The 21,484-nt window shown below is 52.1% G+C and overlaps 1 protein-coding gene across 2 annotated transcripts; it reads right to left on the bottom strand.

The window, feature by feature from the left end:
* Positions 1-242: 242 nt before the first annotated feature.
* On the bottom strand, positions 243-21,051 carry RPRD2 (regulation of nuclear pre-mRNA domain containing 2). 2 transcript variants are annotated; one of them, XM_075176168.1, is made up of 11 exons: positions 20,762-21,048; positions 14,213-14,342; positions 11,538-11,638; positions 10,237-10,314; positions 8,862-8,914; positions 7,955-8,081; positions 6,877-7,052; positions 5,932-6,217; positions 5,217-5,492; positions 4,736-4,939; positions 243-4,059 (listed from the first exon to the last, which is right to left on the bottom strand). In XM_075176168.1, the coding sequence occupies exons 1-11, from the start codon at positions 20,976-20,978 to the stop codon at positions 1,328-1,330; spliced, it is 4,380 nt and encodes a 1,459-aa protein (XP_075032269.1). In that variant the 5' UTR covers positions 20,979-21,048; the 3' UTR covers positions 243-1,327. The 2 variants fall into 2 exon arrangements, with proteins under 2 accessions (XP_075032269.1, XP_075032268.1); XM_075176167.1 differs by lacking the exon at positions 10,237-10,314 and having other exon boundaries at positions 20,762-21,051.
* Positions 21,052-21,484: the final 433 nt, after the last annotated feature.

A 21,484-nucleotide genomic window follows, 5' to 3' on the forward strand; every position in this document is an offset into this window, starting at 1 on the left:
CGCGGTCCCGGCGCGGGCTGGACGGAACCACGGACACGGGCGGGGGGAGAACGGGACCCCCTCAGACCCCCAGCCCCAGGTGTCCGGAGGGCAACGGGGGTTTAGCCAGCACCGGCCCCCGCCCAGGGCCCCCCCCGCCTCGGTGCGGGGCCGGGAGAAGCCCCCCGGGGTCCGGGGGATCCCCTCAGGGCTGAGGTGACCGAGACCCACCGAGCGCACGCGAGAAAGAAAGGATCCGCCACTCCTCGTTTTTTGTAATTTTTATGTAGATATTTAACCCTACACCTTTATCAAACATATATGATGGATTCTAGCAACTAAAAAAAAAAAAAAACCAACAAAACAAAAAAATAAATCAAGTAAAATTCCAACTTCATATAAAAGCCGCGGGCGCGGCTGCGGGGCGGCCCTGGGCGGGGGGGCAGCGCCCCGAGCCCCCCGCGGGCTCCGTCTGCGCGTCGTGAACGATCCGAGAGATGGAATTAAAAAGTGATTATTATATACACACACGTAGAAAGTCAACAGTGTTCCCAGGGGGTGGAAAAAACAAAAAAAAAAAAACAAAAAAAAAAGAAAAAAAAAAAACCCAACCAAAAAAAAAAACCCCAAAATAAACCAAAAACCAACCAACAGACGACAGGTTCTTCCCGAGGCGGGTGAGCTGGAGGGGGGGGACAGGCCGGGGGACCCCTCCTCGCTCCCAGGGCGCCGGGAGCCAAACAGTCCGGCCGCGGAGATCATCATAGGGTGGGTTTTTGTTGTGGTTTTTTTTTCCTTTTTTGCCTTTTTTTTGGTGGTTTTTGGCAGCTGGAGGGGGAGCGGTGACGGTCGCTGCAGAGGAAGGCACGAGGGGGGGGGTCGTCTCGGCCACCGCTTGGACCCTTCCCTCCGCCCTGCGGCAGCGATTTGGTGATCGGCTAAAAAACAACATCCCAACAGCACGCGTCATCTTTCCTTTCGGTTTTTTAGGGTTTTTTTTTTTTCTTTTTCTTTTTTTTGTGTTTTTTTTTTTTTTTTTTAAACTTTTTAAACTACTACTGGAAGTTTTTATTTCAACAGCAATGCTTCTTCTTTTCGTTAAAACTTTTTTTTTTTTTTTTTCTCTTTTTCTCCTAGTCTCGCACCAACTGGGTGGGCTTGGGCAATAAACAACCGGAAAAAAAAAAAAAAAAAAAAAAGAAATTACAGAACATTTAATTTAGGAGAAGGTTATGGGGCTCTCGAGGGAAAGAAAAAAAAAAAAAATATGGAAAAAACCAAGTGAAAGCGCTACTCCGCTGCTCTCTACAGCGTCCGGATGCCTTCGCTCGGGAGCTGGGCGTCTGCTTCAGTACCTGGGGGGGAAGAAGGGGCGTTTTGGGGCGAAGAAGGGGGACCCCCTTCCGAAGGGCGGCCGGGGCCTTTTCAGGCTATGGAAGGGGTCTCTGCTGACGAAGGGCTCTCGCGGCCTGAAGTCAGCGCGGGGGGTCCTGACCAGCACCCCGCCGCGGCTCCCACCGTCCCTGTGAGCGGGGGGACCCAGGCCGCGGCCCGTCCCCAGCTGCTCCCGGGAGAGGGGGGTCAGACCCACGGACTCGCGGGTGCGGGACAGGGGGGCTGCGGCGTGGTCCCGCTGTTGGGGTTGGGTCACCGATTCCCGGGATCCGGCGTGCACGGAGAAATGCTCTTTCATCGTCCCTTGGTGGATCGTACCGTGCTCCTTGGGGAAGGCGCCGGCGCCGTGCTCCACCGCCATGGGGGGCGGCGCGGGGAAGGGGACGCCGCCGTGTTCCCCGGCCGGCGGCGGCTGGGCGGGGAAGGGGACGCCGGCGTGCTCCCCGGGGACGGGGGGCGGCGGGGGCGTGGGGAAGGGGACCCCGGCGTGCTCCACGGAGGGAGGCGGGGGGACGCCGTGGGGCAGCGAGAGCGGAGCGGAGGTTTCCTTCGAGAAGGGGTTGGCGTGATCCACCGACGGCATGCGGGGAGGGACCGAGTGATCCCTCGGGAACAGGCTGCCGTGGTCCTTGGCGGGGGCGGCCGGGGGCCCGGCGGGCGGACCCACCGGGTCCCGCTGGAAGGGAGTCCCGTGCTCGATGGGAGGCGGCGCGAGGGGCGGCGGCGGCGGCGGCATGTGGTGCTCGAAAGCGGGGCTGAAGTTATTTGTTCGGAAGTTGTTGACGCTCTCCTGGAAGGGCGGCACGTGCTCCTTGTACGGCGCCGGGAAACCGCCCATGCCGGGCAGCTCCGACGTGCCCGAGGGCCCGTTATCGAAGGCGCTCCCGCCGCTGCTCATCTCGAACCACCCCGCCGCTCGGCTCGCCTCTCGCCCGTGTCCTCTGTTCCCCTTCCCCAGAACCCGGATGGACTCCACGGTCTGGATGGGCTCTCCCGACATCCCCCTGCTCGAGGCGTTGTGGTAACCCAGCGTTTCGATGGGGGCCCCTTTCTCCTCGGTGCTGTCGGGCAAGTCCAAGCAGGACGAGGAGACGCGGGTCTCTATGCGGTAGTGCTCCTCCTGCGGCTGCGGCTCTCCCTTGGGAGCTCCGGCCGGACCGTGACCGGACAAGCTCACCCCCTCGCCGGAGCTACTTTTGGAAATCTGGCCAAAATGCTTCTCCTCGGAGGGCTTACGGGAGGCGTTTTTGAGCATGTTCTTGAACTCGATGGTCGACGTGGCGGAAATGGAAGAACCCAACGATTTCTCCACGCTTGCCGCGGGCGCTCTGCCCGCGGGGCTGGAGAGGGCGTTTTGAGAGGAGAAAAGCGAGCGGTGGGGAATCGAGTGGGGCGAGTCCGGGTATTGCTTCTGCGAGAGGCCAGAGTGCACCACCGATTTCGGTAAGTTGTTGTGATTGGAGTCCGGTGCGAAAAAGACGTCGTTCTTGCTGGGCGAAGGGGAGCCGTCCGAGGTGGAGTCGTTTCCCCTGAGGCCGTAGCTCCCGTACATCCCCGGAGACGACGCCAGCGGGTCGCAGCTCTCGCTCTGATCGAGAATAGACCTCATCGACTGCGGAAAGGACGACTTCACGCCAAACTCCTGCGATCTTTGACCGTAGCTGGACAGGACCGGCTGGTACTCCGCAGCTTCAGAGAGTTTGCTCGATTTCAAGATAGACTTGGCGGGCTTCTTCTCCAGGTTTAGCATGGCCGATGGCGGCGGCCCGGAGTAATCGAAGTCGCGGTAATCTTCGTCTTCTTGAAAAGAGGTGTCTGGGTAAAACTTCTCCTGGGAGGAGTCCATTAGAGAGGAGGGTATCTCCATGCTGTCTGCAGACTGCTTGTACAGGCCGGCCGGAGACTCTCTGCCGAGGCCGAAGGGCCGGTAGGTGTGCACGGAATTGGGAAGTTCTTGGGAATATCCGTCGTCCCGGCTCTGAAGAGGTGACCTCGTGCTGCTGGGAGTAGAAGAACCGGGGCTCATGATTTTCGACAGCAGAGAGATAGTGTCGACGTTGCTCGACGTCGGCTTATCCATCATCTCGTCCTGGGTGGGCGTCCCGCTTCGCTCATCGCGCACCGGCGTTCCGTCCACATTGTCCATGGAAGTGCTGGTAGGACCACGCTGGAAGTCAGACGCATGACTTTCCGTTGCGATGCTGGACCCTAAGCTGCTGAGAATTGGAATATTCAAGTTCAGACCGCTGAAGCCGGGATTTCCCTTCAAGAAATTGTGTATCTTCATCTCCAGGCTCGGAGAAGGGGGTTCCGATTCCAGCTTCGCTTTTGAAATTTCGGAGGATTGAGCCAGTGAGGTTTCTGTTGGCAAAAGGGAAGAAGGACTGGGAGGGTGAGAACTGGAAAATCCCAGGGAATTGGTTGGCGGCTTAAAACTGGAGCTTGACAGCCCTGGGGCATGTCCAACGGGAGCCTTATTAACTGAAGTTGAGGAAACCTCAGCAGTAGATGAGTTTGGAGAGTAACCAAAACTTTTGGATATAAAGGACTGAGTATTGGAAGGAATATTCCTCCCCTTCACGCAAGGAACAGTCGTGTTGGCTGGCGATGCTGAAGTGCTCTGCGACGCGGTTTCGCTTGACTGAACGGTATTTCCAGCCACACTCTGAAGTAAGGATGACAAACCTGGAAAAAAAGAACGCTGCGTTCAGATATTCAGGTAAGAGGCAAGTCAAGCTGAGCCGCTGTCGAGGGAAAGGTTTCGGTATTTGTACTGCAGATGCCGACCCTTAAAACGACTTCACGTTTTAGCCAGGAAAGTGACTGGAGTTTGCTGCATTAATATTGACGTTAGCACCCACCGAGGTGCAAACTTTGGCCAGAGGCTCAGATTGATCTATAAATATAAATTACAACATACATCTGAGTAAGTCGGGTAATAGCTCATCCTGGCTTTGGAGCCAGGTGTAAAAAACACTGCACTATTGAGCAGGGTTACACACGCAAGGCGCAGAAGCAGGAGCAGCACCTCGGGGAAGTTTTCTGCTCTAAAAAAGCGCTCTCGGAAGCACAGGGAAACCACAAAGACCTCTGGGTCTCCCGTCCCCTTCGGTGCCCTTCCACGAAGTGCGCTTCGGTCGCGGCAAAAACCCAAAGATGTTCAGAAAAGTAGTAAAACTCACTGTTACTCTCAGGTAACGCGTATGCTACCTGCGAAAAAGTAATCTGCATTTGCCAAAGACGTAATACATTCCAAATAAGTTTTTCTCCCTTCGTTTTTGCTTTAGGCTAAGCACAGCAGCACGCTTCGGCACGGCCGCTGCCACCAAATACACAGTTCCCTCAAGACCCACTCCGGTACCTTGCAGTGCTGGTGCAGTCTGAGTCTGGGTTTTGGAGAGAGCAGACAAAATACTTTCAGGAGTTATTTCAACTTTGGAGAGAATATTCGCTAACGGATTTGAAGGAGCAGATGGAGTCCCCATGACAGGAGTCTTCAGGCCACTAGTAAGAGCTGTTGGGCTCGTCGGGGTTCCTGGAGAAGGTCTCGAGGCGGGACTGACACCTAGGACGGAAGCACACACCACTCACGTACGTTGCTTCGTTAACGGAAGCTTTTTTTGGCTCAAGTTTTCCACAGATACAACTGCAGCAGAGCTCCACTGAGTGTGAGCAAAGAGAGGCTTACGAAGCCGACAGTCGTGTGTCAGAGAGACTGAGCCAGATCTTTTAAGTAGTAACTCATTCATGTTTATTTTGAGACAATTAAAGCTTTAAAAAGATTACAAAACAAAACTCCATTGTTAGCTCCATTAATCAAACTCCTGGGCTTCAGCACTCACCTGTATTTTTCATTACAGAAGTTAAACTGCTAAGAATGGAGCTGATCTTTGCCAGGTCCACGTTGGCCAGGTTGGGCAACGCAAGCGCTGGCGACGGAGGGACGGGCGCTGCGCTCACCGCCTTCGGAGCCGGGGGAGTCGGAGGAGTCTGGGCAGGCGTCGTCACCGTCACCGAAGTTGTGCCTGCTGCAGCAGTAGATGGCACCGCTTTGGGGACGCTTTCAGTCTTGGCGGGTGCTGGAGCTGGAGCAGCCTGCTTCTCCTTCCTCTCCTCCACTGCATCAGGGAGAGGGAGAACAAGACCAAAACCATCACCCCGGGCAACTTCATCTACTTGAAGATGTCCCTGCTCATTGCAGGGGGGTTGGACCCAAACCGTCCTGTGATTCTATGATTCTCTGTCCCCAAAGGATTACTCAGGGTAAAGGATTTTCAACGGGATCCTCATCATTACGCACATGAGGTCTGATTCCCGCAGGCTATGTAAAAATGTATTTCGATGAGTGGTTTGGGAGATGGGAACAATCCCGGCTAGATCGGGACTTCCCCGCTTGTGACAGGGGACTGGGGCAGGAGATCGAAACCCAACAGCACCAACCCGCAGCCCAACAAGGGCTTTGCCAATCCGCTACGTCCCAAACGAGGCTTGGAAGGGCTGTTTTGTCTCGATGTAATTTCTCCACAACAATTACTTTGCTGCTCCCGCAGAACATACCAATAATTTTAGACGTATCATCCTCCACGTCAGAGAGCTCCATGTCTTCCACATCCCGATTATCCGTCACAGGCTCCGGAGATACCGTCTTGCGGCTTCCGACCACTGGAGACCGGGAGTTATCTTCCTCCCCCATCCCCTGAAAAGGGGACTCGGAGCCCGTCGGAGATGGGGCGTCCATACTCGGAGAAGGGACTGGAGACTCCTCCGGATCAGGAAGCGTTGCTTTCAACTGGTCTAGCTTTTTCTTTAGGTTGCTCACTCGATTAGCAAATGTTTTATAAGCCTAAGGAAGAAAGGACATCGGACTGAGTATCTTTTAGAGGAAGAGAGCAGGCCTCCATCACTTCCCTAACGAAGCAGCACACGGCCTTAGAAAACCATTTCCAATTACCTGTACTCTGCAGTAAGAGCTCAGCTTTCCAGTGTGACTTGCAGAGCAAGGACCACAAAAAAGGGGGACGGTAAAACCTTTTTCCAGTGACTTAAAGCAACTTTCATTAAAAAAACGTTTTTTAACAAATATGCTGCCTGTTTGGTTTTTTTTTTGGTGGGGCTGGGAGGGTTGGTTGTTTTTAGAATGCTTTACTGAATTCTTTCTTCGTTTGTTCATCTAGTTTGCATATTGATCACAACTTGTGCAGTTCCTAGAATTGAGGATTTATAAGACTACCTGTAATTTTGCCCCCGTTTAAAAGTGCAGAGGGGCTACAAAATTCCAGCAACATATAAGAATTGAGCTTCTGACCCATGGATTTTCGTAGCGTCTCCTTTTCCTGCCCGACATCTTAACTCTGATCTCTTTTGAAACCATTTGTACAACAATCGCGCCAAACTTTTTCATTTGTGAATAGAGAGATGAGGCGTTTTCTAGCCTCTGAGATGCTCAGCAAACACAGACGGACATCAGTCCACTTGAGGAGGATCAAGGAAAAGCATACTTACATTTGCTACCACCTTTACTTCCTTATACTGCGCTTCATAAAATATACCAGCGTTCTCCAGGGCTTCAGTAAGAGAGGGGCCATTTTTCACTTGCTTGTCTAAGCCATTTACAAACTCTTCCAGCTTTGAACTTGCTTCTTCAAACTCCTTGGAGAACTTCTTTCCTCCTGTTTTGTCTGGAAGGAGATTAACACCACATAAATAAGCTGCCATCCGCCAAATGGGAAATAGGCTCTCAGAAGCGCGTCCTCAACAGCAGCAACCGGGAAGTTCAGACCACGGACGCTGCATCACGCCAGCTCCCCAGGCCCCCCATTCGTCCATCGGTATCCATTAAAAAGAGAGGCCAAGTTGCTAGCAGTATATATTGTTCTTCAACTAGTTATTAGTGATAAATAAGTTCAAGACACAGAAGTGTAAAATTCTACTCTTTCAACTACCCAGAGAGCGTACTTTCATTTTGGAAGAGGCAAAAACTCTTAAGTTTTATTTTTCCTTCGTTACCATATTCCAAGGGTTCCTAACATCTATGAGTTACCAGGACGGTGACCGCTTTTCAAAGAGTGCAATCACGGATTACCAAGCACAGCTAGAGCTATCTGCAGTTTTGCAATTAAATTTCCTGTTAACACGGCTCAACATAACTCAGTTCATTTACCCCTAATAGGTGCTGCTTGCTATTGGACTCACAGTTGGCATTCTCAATCTGTAGCCATTGAGGGATGCCTTAATTAACTTAAATCCAAAATTATTTAAGGAGTTCTGAACAGATTAAGAATAATGCATGTTTTCACGATACACGAGGGCATGTTTGAATAGTACAAAATACACCTTCATCACTTCTGCTTTGTTTGAGCTCTCTATTCGCGGGTTTCTAGGAACAGGTTCAAACGAACCAAGGTTTTAGGCTCCTGCCTGGCGGTTCTTAACTGCCCTTTGAAATGTTGGCATTTTACAGACACAGTCTGATTTCTGGTCTAAGGCTCAGCAGAACCGAGGAGCTCCTAAACTGTTAGGATACTTATTTGCACCTCCTTCAATTACGTCGGGTTTTGTACGTTATACGCCGTCTTTTTACCTTTTAAGCATTTAAGCGTTTCCGTGCTGCACACATCCACTCTCATAGTGGAAAGCTGCTTCTCTTTCAGTTCTATCTGGTCTTCCGAGCGCTTATATAATAGCAATTCATCAATGAGAGACTGTGGCTGAAAAAAAACACCAAACAAGAAAAGCATCCTCATCACATTCCGCGGAAGAGAAGCCCTGCTGCGCAGAGCTAACAGCACAGACCTGCTTCAGCGAAAAACAACGCGCCGGTTCAAGACCATTTCCGAACGAGAGCCAACGCAGAAACGAACCGTGCCAATCTCTGGATTTTTAGCCTCAAGTCAAAGAGGTCAGCAGACTTGGGCTCAGGCAGGGGCTGCAATTCTACAAGTCTCCTGGCTAGGACGGTTAAGAGCAGGGACAGGCCTTTTTTCTTTTCTTTTTTTTTTTTTCTCTCTCTACTAGTGCTCATGCACTTCGTTAACACACCGCACTCCTCTGGGGGACCTAATTTAGATCAATGTCTGGCCACCAACTCCTCAGCCACCCTAAACTCCCCCTTCACTAGGACGACCTGACCGTAACAGCCAGCCCCTCTAAGCGTAGGACCCGTGGATTCACACAGCTCCCCAGAGGGCAAACTGCTCTCTCGTACGAGGTTACCCCAAATGAAAACCAGTGTTTCCATGGGGAGCCTCCGCACCGCTCCGAATGCTTTCCAGGTGCCTTGTTGTCCGTAACAGCGCACAGAAGGGGTGGCAGCCCTAACAAAACTCACAACTGAAATGTCTAGCAGGCATTATACACCAAGGACCAAAAAGACACCGAGCGCTAGAGCTTCCCATCAAGCTTATGCTGCTGGTGGACGTAAGCTACGCGAAAGCTGCAGCCCAAGGACAGAGGTTAGTGCAACAGAATTTTTCCACTTGCAGACTTACTCTGAATTCAGCAACAATCTTGGACTTCAAAGCAGCTTTCGGGTTTGTGGATGCTGTTGGAATAAAGAAAAAGTATAAAGAAACCAAGGAACTACACCCCGACTAAAAGTAAGTCACAAAAGGCAGTTCTAATACAAAATATTTTAACGTAATTCAATGAAAGACTCGCAGGCTGTCATTACTCATTACATTTTTCCCCTCCACACAGATGTCCCTCAATGCTCTGGGCTTTCCGTTAGCTAAACGGGACACGCTCACGTGCAGCTAGATTGTGACTGAGGTCATCGCGTTATACTATCGCTTTTTACTTTTTTTTAACGCGCTATGAAAGTGTACTGTGCATACCTTTTCCAGCTCTACCGTTGGGAAGACAAGTCCCTGCAAGGGTTGATCTAACAGCCTTACCCGATGAGTTTATACCTCTCCACAAGGAAGGTAACGTTATTTCCCAAGTGCCAGACTTAGAGCTGACAGACGCAGCCCAGCGTTTCCTTCGGACGGGGTCTCCCTTCGGTACTTACTAGGCCCAACCACGCTCTCAACCTTAAAAACTCTTACACCTCTATTCTGACATCTCATTAACAGAGCGGGGAGAACGAATCCCACCGTCAAGAGACACTAAATCCATTGGTTTCTGGACAAAACAGGAGAAACATCTGATAAGGAGCAAAATGCTAAACCCTTCATCCATGCTGAATATAGCACATTTTTGTTTGGGAAAGCAGCTTGTGATGTTAAGCCAAGTAAAAAACGCTTCCAAACTCTTTTGTTAACCTTCTGATCTCAGCACTTGTACAGGTGGGCGCACGCCACATCTTACACCTAATGTTACACCGTCTCGCTTTAAGGACCATTCGAGGCTTTAGCCTCTAATGAGATTAGTACGATTGGTATATTATAAATGCATTTCCTGCTAGACTGCACTGCCGGTACTGTCGGACGCCAAAGTTCATTATCTGCACTGCCAGCTTCCAGTTTTATCCTAGCACCTAGTTTGCTGTTGAAGATGCGTTCCTGAGCACGAAGGTACTGTCCACCTCCGAAAGTACACGGTTCTCTCTGTCTTCTCTCCATCTCTGAATAGTCTAACGCCAGTTTCCAAGAGGTTCCACCAGCTCTGTCCTCTACCGTTCATAACCTCTGCTCTCAAAGATTTTTTTTTATTTTTCATACTTCATTCCTTTAAAAAGTGGTTCTCTAGCAACAACTCCTTGGTGCTTTACATATTAGTCTGTAAGGAGCTTTACAAGCCTGGAAGACGCATGCTGGCTCATGTTTTAGTCCAGGTACTTTGCCCGGTTTGGGCTAGCCTTTCTTCTGTTCCTCAAGAAGGCAATTTCTATATTAGTTCAGAGAGTTCACATTGTTTCCTTACTTTGCGATTTCTTCCACGGCTTATTCGGTTGTTTGTTCAGAGTTTCTTTCAGCTGCTTCTGAGTTTTGAAAGTGGTACCTGGAAAACATTTCATTTTTTGCAGTCTGGCATTATGGGATTCCTTTAAGAATCTGGTTTTGGTGCCATACGGTTGCACAGTAAAAGAGTGAACAGAAATTTGTTTTAAAATACCTAGACCAACTTCCTTAGATGAGCTGCTGGATGCCCAAGAGAACCTAAGTTTACTCAGGAATACAGCAACCTGTGGGATGGTCTTCCATTTTTAAATCAAGTTTCTGTTTGCCCTCACACTAAGACAGTTCAAAAATCACAATAATGACCAGAGTAAAAAGGAAAAACACGAAGCATCTAAAAATAAAACTATACCGCTCGGCTCTTTAGGTAGGCTTTTACGAAATCAGCATTCAACAGGCAAGTAATGCAAGTTGGGAAAATAGCTACAATACCTCATTTACAAGTAATCTGGAAGATTTTTGTTTTCAAGTTACAAAAATTAGAGATTTCGGAACGTATGCATAAACTTCACTTCTCACCATGCAACACCCAACTGAAGCCTTTTCACGTGCCAAAGCCCGAACCCGAGACACCGTGTCTCTCCTGCCATGACGACGACTGGCTCTCAAAACCACACGTGAGGATTTCCTGAAGCACCTTTAGCTCTTAATGATGTAACCAAGGAAAGCAGAAACGTGGACTAATTTCCTTCAAGTATTTGAGTATCGGCTAATTTCTGGTTTTAACTGACTACGCGTGTTTCCAGTTAACATTAGCCATTTCAGCTCTTAAGCAGAGTTTCCTTTCGTAAGTACTCGAGGTACTTCACCCTCCAGCTTTGCTTCCAGCCTCTTTCCTACACCGTAAATATTATTAGTAAAAACAACTTATTGCTAAAACAGGCCAGAAAGGAAGGAAGCCGCCTCTGTTCCTCGCCCCACTGTGGCAGCTGAGAGTCGGCTCGCGCTCAAAGGGACACAAGCCCTCTGCCAGGGCACCCTGTTCAGGACTTGTAGGACCACTTTACCTTCACGTTCTGGTTAATCTCAGCTGGAATAATTCCAGCTTACGTGAAAGGATCCAAGCTGTCTTTAGAAAGCAGATGAATTCAGTGCTGCTCACGTACCACACCTCGCTACTTTAAAGTCTGTGCTAGGTGCAAGCGCAGAAAGAACAGATTCGCACAATAAACTCATTTTACTCAGCGATTCCAGACGTTTTCTTTAACCTCATCAAGCTCACGTGTTAGTTTGTAAGGTAAGAAATGCAAAGGGTAAGTAACTTACTCAGAGCTTCTTTTAGTGCCAAAATGGTTTCCTCAGGGTACACATTTCTGTCCTCCCAGATTTTGAAGATTCTTTCGATAGATTTGGAAACGGATGGATCCCTGAAAAAGAAGAGCATGTTGGGTTTTCTTTACCCCCACACGGTAACTTCTCGTGATTCTAGAATGGATAATAATGTAAATAATTATGTGTTTAAATCAACACTTTAGAAGACCCTTCAGACTGGGAAGTTCTCTGTCCAGGTGACAACTTTAGTTCTATTGCAAGGGGTCCCAGTGAAACCAAGGCAGCAAGTCCATGCGCTTGGAGTTAAGCATACACACGCTGCGTATCGTAACGGATCGGGGCCGTGGGCATGCCTTTTTTGGTTAAAATTAGAAGGTTTCAGAGCGGTAGGAACACCAATAGGATTTCTCTGAAGCCTTTCTTCATGGGAAGAAAATTTTTTGTTACTCTTCCAAAGCAGCTTTCTATATGGATGCTCTGGGGAAAAAAGTGATTATTCCAGGGCAGGGGGTGGAAATAAAACATTACTCTCTTCACAGAGAAGAGCAACTACTTCAGAGAGCAGTGACTGTATAGCAGGCAATCAGTGGTGTTGAATTTCATCAAGATGAGGAGCTCTCCCACTCATCTCTGATCACACATCCTCTCTGTGCCTAGCAGCATCAGCCTTGGGAGTTAAGCAATGTCATCTGTAAGAATCTCCAAAGAAAGAAAGAAAAGGAGACGGCCTGGTGTCAAATACCTCATCCAGGTGCTTCTGTTTCAAGGAAAATAATGGACAAATAAAACATCTGTAAGCAACCACTCTCAAAGTGTGTTCTCCCTAGACCCCTGAGTCAACACAAGGCTGCAAACAGCTCTTGGGATAAGAGAGGAAAAACGCACGACCGGACCAGTCGTCGCCCTGCTAATCACCCAAACGAAGAGCGCTTCCTGCAAAGCAACCCGAATTAAAGTTCACGCGCCCCGAATTTAGCACTCCGAGGGCAGCACGCGACCCCGAACCTGCCAACAACCAGAACCGACTGCACCAGAGTACTCGAGCTCGGAATAATAAACTCTAATTGGAAAGCGGAGCGGCCACCACCGCTCCCTGTGGGACCCGGGCGGCAGCTGGCACCGCGGCAGGGCTCCAAACCCAGAGCAAGGGAGCTGCTCCGCACCCTCGGGCGGTGGGTGCTCTGCCAGGCAGGGCTATGGAAGGAAGGGTGCTTCACGGAGTCATTTGGGTTGGGAGGGACCTTTCTGAAGACCACCTGAGCACCGTCTGACTCGCCTTCGAGCCCCGCTGCATTCGCGTTCCAGCTCAGCGCCCCAAGAAAGAGCGACGCATTTTTCGGCCACTTTTACTGCTTTTTAAACCAACTGGAGGAAGGTTGGTCACCGAGATTCTGCCGTGGAGTGACACTGCCGTCCCTGGCCACGCAAAACTTTGCAGAGGGACAGACAGAATGACATCACCTGTCGGGGCCAGCGAGGTGGAAAAGACAAAAATCCTCCAGCGGGGTCCATAAAGGGTAGCCAAGTCACACCCCCGTGTGTGACGGAAGCAGCAAGTTCACAGAACTTTGATCCATTTAATCATTTCTACACCAACGTCTGGAATCGGACCGGGCTTGGTAAAGCCTCTTGGGGCTACCAAAGGATCGGTAACTTGCAATGCTTGCTGTAGCTTTTCCTTCCTTTGCTTTGGTAGCTGATACTCCCAGAATTTTTTCTCCCTCCTCCTCATTGTTGGCATCTATTAATGGTATTTTCAACCTTCTCTTCTGGCAACTTACATTTAAATATAAGCTAATGAGCAGCTCAACTTTAACCTCCTCCCTGCCTCATGCTACGTTCATCCATCTGCCATTTCAAACTCTGTTCCAAAGACACACAAACCAGCAACATCACTTTACTACTAAGGAGCTGCTTTGGTTTTTTACTATGTCCTGCCCCTTAAAGACCATCTGCTTTGAGGAAGATTCGGAAATCAAAACGGAGGGCAGCAGGGCATCCTGCCTCGCAGGGGGGTAACGACGGGACGGGGCTCGTCGTTGGCCCACCTGGACACGTGCCAGCGCCAGATCTTTTCATCCAACGCTACTCTAATAAATTAAAGTCTCCAATTCCCACAAAACCACCTTTGAGAACGCGTTACCTTGAAATAACGTTTTAGCAGATGGGTACGGAGAGCGGAGAGAAGCTCGCAGAAGCCAGGCAGGGATTAGACTGGCATCTGCAACGCTTGTTCTCGTGGTGGTCGACCACAGGCAGATCCCTGGAGACCACAAAGACTTCCTCCTCCTCTTCCTCCCTGTCTTGTCCCTCCTTCGCACCCCTCCTTGCTGCAAGCACTCCCCTGAGTCGGCCACCGTCCCCCCCAGCAGCAGCACAAGCCACTGCTGCCTGCACACAAGCCCAAGGAGGCAGGGGAGGGCAGAGCCAGAGGGCACGCACGTATTGGTGCAAGACTTGCCCCTCGCGCCGCTTCCTGTGATAATTTTACTCAAATGAGACCCCCACGCAAATTAAAAGCCACCTCTGCGCCCGTTCTAGCACACTCCTTGTAGAGAAGCTCAAACCCACACAGTTGTTCGAACAAAATCCTTGAAATTTTGCTGAGATGTTAGAAGAAAAATTCACATTTTTCAAGACATTCAACCTTCCAACACATCGTTACTTACTTCACTAACGAAGCAGCTTCAGGAAGCACTTCTGCAAACGTATCACGAAAGACAATCGCGTTTTTTCTCTTGCAGTTCTGTATGACGTCATTGGCCAAGTAAAAAAGGTTCAGTCGATGAGGAAAGGCAGCTAAAGACAAAAAGAAAATTCAGATTCATCATCAAGCAGAAGCAGTCACATCAGCCGCATTTTGACAACAACATTTAAGCGCCTGCTTTTGGGTTTTTTCCCAGCGTTTCTGTCAACGGCGCGTCCAAGGGCAAGTCCAAGGGAAAAAACTAGAGAGGAAGACTTCAATTTACAAATCGTTTTCAGATCTTCCCAAAAACGAAACGTTTGGTAACATCAAGCCTTGACTCTGACTTGGGCTCAGAAAGGACACAAAAAGCCTTTGACCTCGTACTATTTCTACGATACCCGCGCTGCAAAAGGCACCGTACAGCCAGAAAACCCGCGGTAAGAGGCCAAACACAAAACGGCACAAACTTCTGCAGGCGGAAAAATCCAACCGCTCCAGAGCGCGTGTCTGGTCCGGTCTCTGAAGCTCCAGCATCACCCCGTTTGGCGACTGACTCGGTGCAACCTCTCGCTTAATAGTTGAGGCCACTTCCTCGTATTTTCTAAGAATCACCATGTACAAATCTCCCTTTTTTTAAGCTGTAATGGCTCACAACGGTCTCCAGGATCGGCAGCTTTATCAGGGAGGTTTTACCAGGCACGCACCTATAGCTGTCCGGAGGGCACTTACTACAGACAGGGAGAGACCTTCTCCGCATCCCTTTAAATGCCTCCTATTAATAAACCGATGTTTATTTAATATGTTTAATAAGCGCTGCCGGTTCCTCGGACGCAGCTGCCTGGACAGCCCTTTCCGACGTGCGATTTAACACCGGCCAGGCACCAGCTTTTGTGCAGCACACAAAGGACCCCGGATCCCCGTCCCTTCTCCTCCAGAGATCGATTTGTCCAAAAACACCTCCCCTGTCCCTGCCGAGCCGGCACTGACCTTCCCACCCAGACCTCCCACCCGCAGTCGTACTCCAAAGGCACCTCTGATCTTCCTTATAGTCAGCTCCAAATTGAATTATTTCATCAAACCTCTTCTTCAGTCGGCCAGTAACAGCGCTTGCAATGCAGTAAGCTCATCCCCACGCCAATTAGCTTCTTCACTTCATTTAACGACGCAACACGAGGATTTAAATATAGGAACAGTGACAATAGATAGGTTTTGTTTCACGTGCCCGTGAGCTCTATCAGACTCCTACCTTCCCCACGTTACGTCCCCCCCCAGCCGCGTTAGTAATCAGAGTTTTTATCTACAAATCCCTTAATTCTTGATCCCACTTCATTTTCCAGTTGTCCCTACCTCGGCAGAGCCTCCTCCTGCGGCACGGCTGCACCTCGTGGCTATCCTGGTCTCCGGGTTTCCTGTCGGGAAGCTCTTAGCATCATCCCTGGTCCGGAGCCCTTGGTGGGAGCCTACCCTCACCTCTCCTGCATTCACGCCCTGTCGCAGAAAAACCCCAAACCACCCACCGCGGCGACTCAATCTCCGGCAGCTCCGCGCTCTCCTCCTGCTCAAAGCCAACCAGAAATAAAGCCAGGATTTTCACAAAACTCATTCGCGCCTTAGACCACGCCTAAGGAAAAGCCACTACACGAGTATTTTCCAGCCAACAACAGGCTCACATGCTTTTATTGGAAACTAATTGTTAAATATTGCCTCCCTCTTTTCTAACATTCCTCTCTGAGGCAGAGAAGAGGGTCAGTGGCCACCGACTGACTTCTGGCAAGGAGCCCATCTAAGTAGGATCGCAGCCACAGAAATACGGCGTGAGTTCATTTTTAGCATACCGAACGCAATTATTCAAAAGCCTTATTATAAGGCAGAGAATCCCTGCTCACGAATGACAGGGCGTGCTCGCCTATGGGAAGCCGGGCATGAAACGCTGGCGCTTCCCGGGACTCCTCTCTGTGCACAACTCTCGCCCGTGCTCTCGCACACTTTTCCTGCAGAAGAGCTCGATCCCGGACGAGGAATCGGCACCAAGCGAGCAGACCTGGGTCCAGCACCCACCTAGCACAGCAGTCCCGGCATGCAGCGAGCTTGCTTTAAAAGCTCACGCCAGGAACATTTTGACCGTATGAGCTCTACGCTGACCTACCGGTATTACGGGATAATTTAGCAAGTTGTTTGTTCAAAATGAAGATCTTTCACAGAAGGCAGCCTCATCGGGAAAGCAAAGTTGAGGATACGCGCAAAGGCTTAGTTTGGTTTGATCGACAAATCCTCAACAGGTTGATGCCATGAAGCGAAGAGCCTCCAAGAGCCCCTACGAGCGGCACCGATTCTTCTTGCTCGTTGCTGGCACCCGCCGAGTGTCACTACAGACCGGTGGGTGAGCAAAAAGCATCGTCCAACCCCAAACCCGGGGCAGGAACAGCGCGGTGGGCCAAGGGGACAGCCAGCCCCCGGGACGTCCCTGCTCCCCCTGCCCGCAGCGGCCACCGGGACACACGGCCAAAGGTGCGAGACCCGAGCCAGGCACCGCACAGCCGCTGCCTCCACCAGCACCGCAGCCGGCTTCCCACCAGTAACTTTGCTCCTCACGTATTTTCCAGCTATTTTTTTGCTGAAGGTATTTTTCACCCTTCCCACCAGGCTATTCCAACACCGCTCCGGCAGCTGCCGTGTCAAGGAGCCCCAACTCCCATGTCCAAAAATAAGCTTTTACAGCAACAAACACAACAAGCCCAAAGATTCGTTACCAGAAATTGTTATTTGCAACCTTCACCCTAAACGTGCTTACACGGCAGATCGGGGTTTGTTTGTTTGAGCGAGAAGCGGAGCGAGGAGCGATCTGCTCTGCCCGGAGGGCTGGAAATCCAACCGGAGCGGTGCTGCGCTCGCCTGGCTTCCCGAAACGATTCGAAGCCAGCTTTCCCCAAAACGCCAGCCTCAATAATCTATCAGGTCATCATCCCATCAAAATGGGTTTTCCATGATTTAATTAAAACCCAGGACTCCACTGCTAATTCACCCACTGGTCACTGGGTGCTCTTTCGATCTCAGCGACGTTGTTCACCAACAGAGAGAGCGCTGATTTCAGCTCTTATGCCATAACGCAAAATAGATCTTGAAGATATATAAACCTTTGATTTAAACAATTCAACGTATACACCGCCTTCAAACGCAGCAGAAAAACCCAGAGCCAACTTCAAGACAAACGCCATAAGGAAGGAGCACAGCTTGCACCATCACCTCCGCCACCGTTTCCACAAGGCTGAACGCGGACCTCAGCCAAGGCAGAATTAATTTAGCTCCTAGATTTAGAGCTAATATTTATAAACCAAGATTCACCCGAATTGCACAGTGAAAGGAAAAATCCATGCTAGACCAATACCTAGGCTACAGACAAGTCGCACGAAGAAAACCAAGCACCTTTGGGTCCAAAACGCACTTTGTACAAGGGGTTTCAACCACATTATGTAACTGGCCGTATCCGACGGGTGAACGGCTTCTTAATTACTCTTAGACTGTCTCGGCTTAAACCGGAGAGGAAATATAGACAAGAAACAGGAAATTTTATAACTGAGCCCACCCCAGCTTTTTGCTCAGCTCCAGGACAGCCACCAGCTCCACCAATCGACGGCCAGCGCGCGGTATGTCCAATTTAACTGGCATTTAAGAGCTGCTCGCGTGAACGCGCTGACAGGACGACCCTCCTGCAAGAAAGCTCTTGATTCACAACACAAACTTCCCAGAAGGAAAGTTATCGCAGCATTACCTCGCAGAAACATGTATGTCATGAAGCTCTTGGCCAACAACCGCAGCCGCGACCGGCTCGTGCTCAGGACGAGCCTTGACCCGGGAAGGGAGATGCCCATGCCAACAGCAACGTATTTAAACACCAGCATTCTTTTTTTTTTCTGAAAGGACCAAATTCTTTGTCCAAATAGCCGTATCTTCAGCTAAACTGGACATTCCACATCAGCTGAAACAAGTATCTAACAGCAAAGCGCCGAAAAATCCGTCACAATATGGTGAAATGCAGACACTAGGAAATACCCACAGCAAAACGCAGCCGTTTCCTCTCACGAGTGCGCAGGAGGAGAGGGACAGACCTCCCCCGGGGCAGGAGCACCCACGAGACCACCAACGCTCGGGCGAAATCCCTTCACGGCCTGAGGCAGGAGCACCAACCGTCCCACAGGCCAGCCCAGCGCCTACTTACGCTGATTTATAGAAGATGAAGAATAAAAAGGCCAATTTTTTCCCCCCCACACTTGACATTTTCTACAAGCCTCCTGCAAGAAATCGCCCTCAGCCCAACACCAGCATCGCTGGAGACAGACCGGGCAGGAACTGCCCTACTCGAGGGTCTCACACTTAACGGAGATGCACATCTAAGAGACACGAAGGCCCTTCTCCCCTCGATTAAAGGCATCTTCACCCGCACAGAGCGCCGAGATATAGCCCCCAATCCCACCACATCCATCCTTCACAAGGAGCTCCCTGGAAAAAGCAGCTTTTACATGCTCCTAGAAGCTTTAGAGTTAAAATATTTAAAAGCTGGAAAAGGAACCCCAAAGCAAGCTGTACTTGCCGTTGTCATTACCACTGAACTCTTCTGGTCGGGATCACGACCTCCCACTGCGTGAGAGCACAGAGAGGCTGCGAGGTCCTTGGGGCAGAGAATGAAGTGTACCACAAAGGGAAAAGCAGCAAAAAACCAGCCCCACATAAGCGGGAAGTAACCAAATAATCAGGGTTCAGTGCACAGCAGCATCACGGCCGCTATCAAGGGTTGTTTTAGCTGGTACCTCGGATAAGATGCTTAAGGAGGAACCTGGACAAACACGAGGGGTGTTAGGGGAGATCCTCGCGGGGGCTGCGCAAGGAAAGCCTTGAAAGCGCTCGTACCAAACTAAAACAAGAAGTCCAGGCTGGTACCAAGGGCTGAGGGGCAGGAGCTGACAGCCCTGTAGCGGATGGGAGCCGGCAGGGCAGGAAGAGAACGTCAAGGGCCCTGCAAGTGGGAACAATTAAATTACTTTTGATGAGCTTGGGAAGGAGGGAAGGAGTAATGGAGGAGTGCAAGGGAGAAGGAAGGGGCAGTGCCAAAGCAGCGTCTCTGGAAGCTCAGCCACCTTGGCCAGGAGCTGAAAGACGAATGTCAGTCACGGAGAGGCGGCAGGAGTCCCGGGAAGAGTCTCCGCTCCCCAAGCCAGCGGGACGGGAGCTGTAGGACAATAAACACGGGGAAGTTGAGCTGGCACGAAGGCTCCGCGCTCCCGGCGAGCAGCCAGGCAAAGCCAGGACCTGCCCTAAGGTACAGGCGGGGAACGAGCTGCGTCGCGATGAGCCTGACCTACAGCGAGACGTTCACCGAGGTCCTAGAGAGGAGCGCAACGGCAGCTGTGACAAGAGACACCAAGTCCAGAGGAGCCTGCACATCCCGGGGGAGCTGGATTTTGTTCAGAAGGGGTGCGCTTGGAGCAAGAGGGCGAAGAGGACCAAGGACAGTCCCGCGGGACCCCCCTGGTGACGAGGGCTGTCAGAGGGAAGAGGATTTCCAGGAGAGGTGGGCAACGACAGCAAGGCAGGATGGACCAGGGTCGGCTTCTCCTCAACAACAGGTCGGTACGGACCAGAGAACAGCCCTCAGGCTCTTACCTGACTCTCTTTAATCACGCGGTGCGCCGACAAGAGAAAACGTAAATCAAAATTTGGGGAAAGAGGGCCCTCCGCATTTTGCAGAAGGGCCTCGATAGAGAAAACAAACTACCCCAAACTTTGCAAAAGGTTTAGCATAAACCGGAGCGACGCTTCGGGATGGGAACGTTATCTTCGCGTTACTGCAAAGCTTACTTTAACTCCTGCGACAACAAGCAAAACCTTCACGCGGCAGCGAGACAGAGAAGATAACGCCGCCTTGTTTAGACTCATGAAAACATTAACTTTCCCACTCGCGGGTCACCGCTGCGTCGCCTGCGGGCGCTCACCAAATCCGAGCGTTGGCACCCAATACTTATTAGTGCCCACAACAGGCTGCTTTGCCCGTGGAAGGGGACAGTGACGGCCCCTCACCCCCACAACGCTGAAGGCACCTTCCCCCCTCAGCTCTCAAAATAACGTTTTAGAAGATCCCGGGCAAGCAGACGCAGAATTCGGAAGGTTGAAGGTGCCACCGTTCAGGTGCAGCCACCCAATTTCTGTTTTTCTAAGCGTGACAAGGTGATGCTAAGCAGAAACCCTGCCCGGGGGCCACGCAACACCGACAGATTTCCGAGCGATCCGAGAACCGCCGGTTTCCGTTCGCTGCCTGACGTCGGGTCCGAAACCTCTGGCACAGCCCCGCATAAGCTGCACCCCATCTCCCTCCCCGCTGCGGACCCCCAACCGCAGCCAGCGGCAGCACGGTCCTCGCCCCGACAGGCACCGGGCGAAGCGGGACGAGGCTACGGGGAGGTGGACGAGCACCTGCCCGAGCGCAAGGGACGGTCCCCCCGGTCCCGGCCCACCCCCGCCGGCGCCCCGCACTCACAGCGGCGCAGCCACTTCATCCAGTGGTAGACGATGGTGCTGTGGTGCCGCTTGTTCTCCAGGCACCAGGAGGAGAGGCCCTGGATGGACTCCATCGTGTTGGTCACCGCCTGCAGCTTCCTGTCGAGCGAGGCCTCCAGAGCGCCGGCCGATGAAGAGGAGGCGGCGGCCGAGGAGGAGGAGGAGGCCCGGCCGCCGCCTCCGCCGCCCGCCGCCATCTTCCCGCCCTGCTCGCCCAGCCGGGCCGCGCGGACGGCGGCGACGCGGCGCTCCCCGCTCCGCTCTCGGCCCGGCGGGGCCCGGGCGGCGGCGCCTCAGAAGGCGGCGGGGCCCGCCGCGACGGGGCGGGGAATGCGGCGGCCCGCTGCGCCGGGCCGAGGAGAGGCGGCGGACGGCGGCGCCGCCCCGAGGGCGATCGTTCGACCACGGCCCGTCGGGCCCGTCCCGCTGCCCCGGGCGGCGGCTGGGAGCGGCGGCGGCGGCGCGGTCACCGGCCGGCCCCCCCCGCGCGCAGCGCCCGCCCCCCCGCCGCCATTTTGTGCCGGGCTCCCTCACACGGGCCGCCGCGGCGCCCCCCCCGCCCCTCCGCGCCTGCGCCGCCGGCTCGACGCGCATGCGCCGGCCCGCCCGGCCCCGTCGCGCCTGCGCCATGCGCCCCGCCCCTTTGCGCGCGCCCACGGCCGCGCGCGCCTGCGCCTGCCCCCGCCGTGCAAGATGGCGGCCG

The sequence above is a fragment of the Calonectris borealis genome, chromosome 29 (genome assembly GCF_964195595.1).
Source record: "Calonectris borealis chromosome 29, bCalBor7.hap1.2, whole genome shotgun sequence".
NCBI lineage: Eukaryota > Metazoa > Chordata > Aves > Procellariiformes > Procellariidae > Calonectris > Calonectris borealis.

Coding starts and splice junctions, on each gene's coding strand:
- RPRD2 (XM_075176168.1), bottom strand. CDS start 20,978: ATGGCGGCGGGCGGCGGAGGCGGCGGCCGGGCCTCCTCCTCCTCCTCG. Junction 10,315..11,537: donor GGCACTAAAAGAAGCTCTGA/GTAAGTTACTTA, acceptor AATGTTTTCCAG/GTACCACTTTCAAAACTCAG. Junction 6,218..6,876: donor AAGTAAAGGTGGTAGCAAAT/GTAAGTATGCTT, acceptor TTTCTTCCTTAG/GCTTATAAAACATTTGCTAA.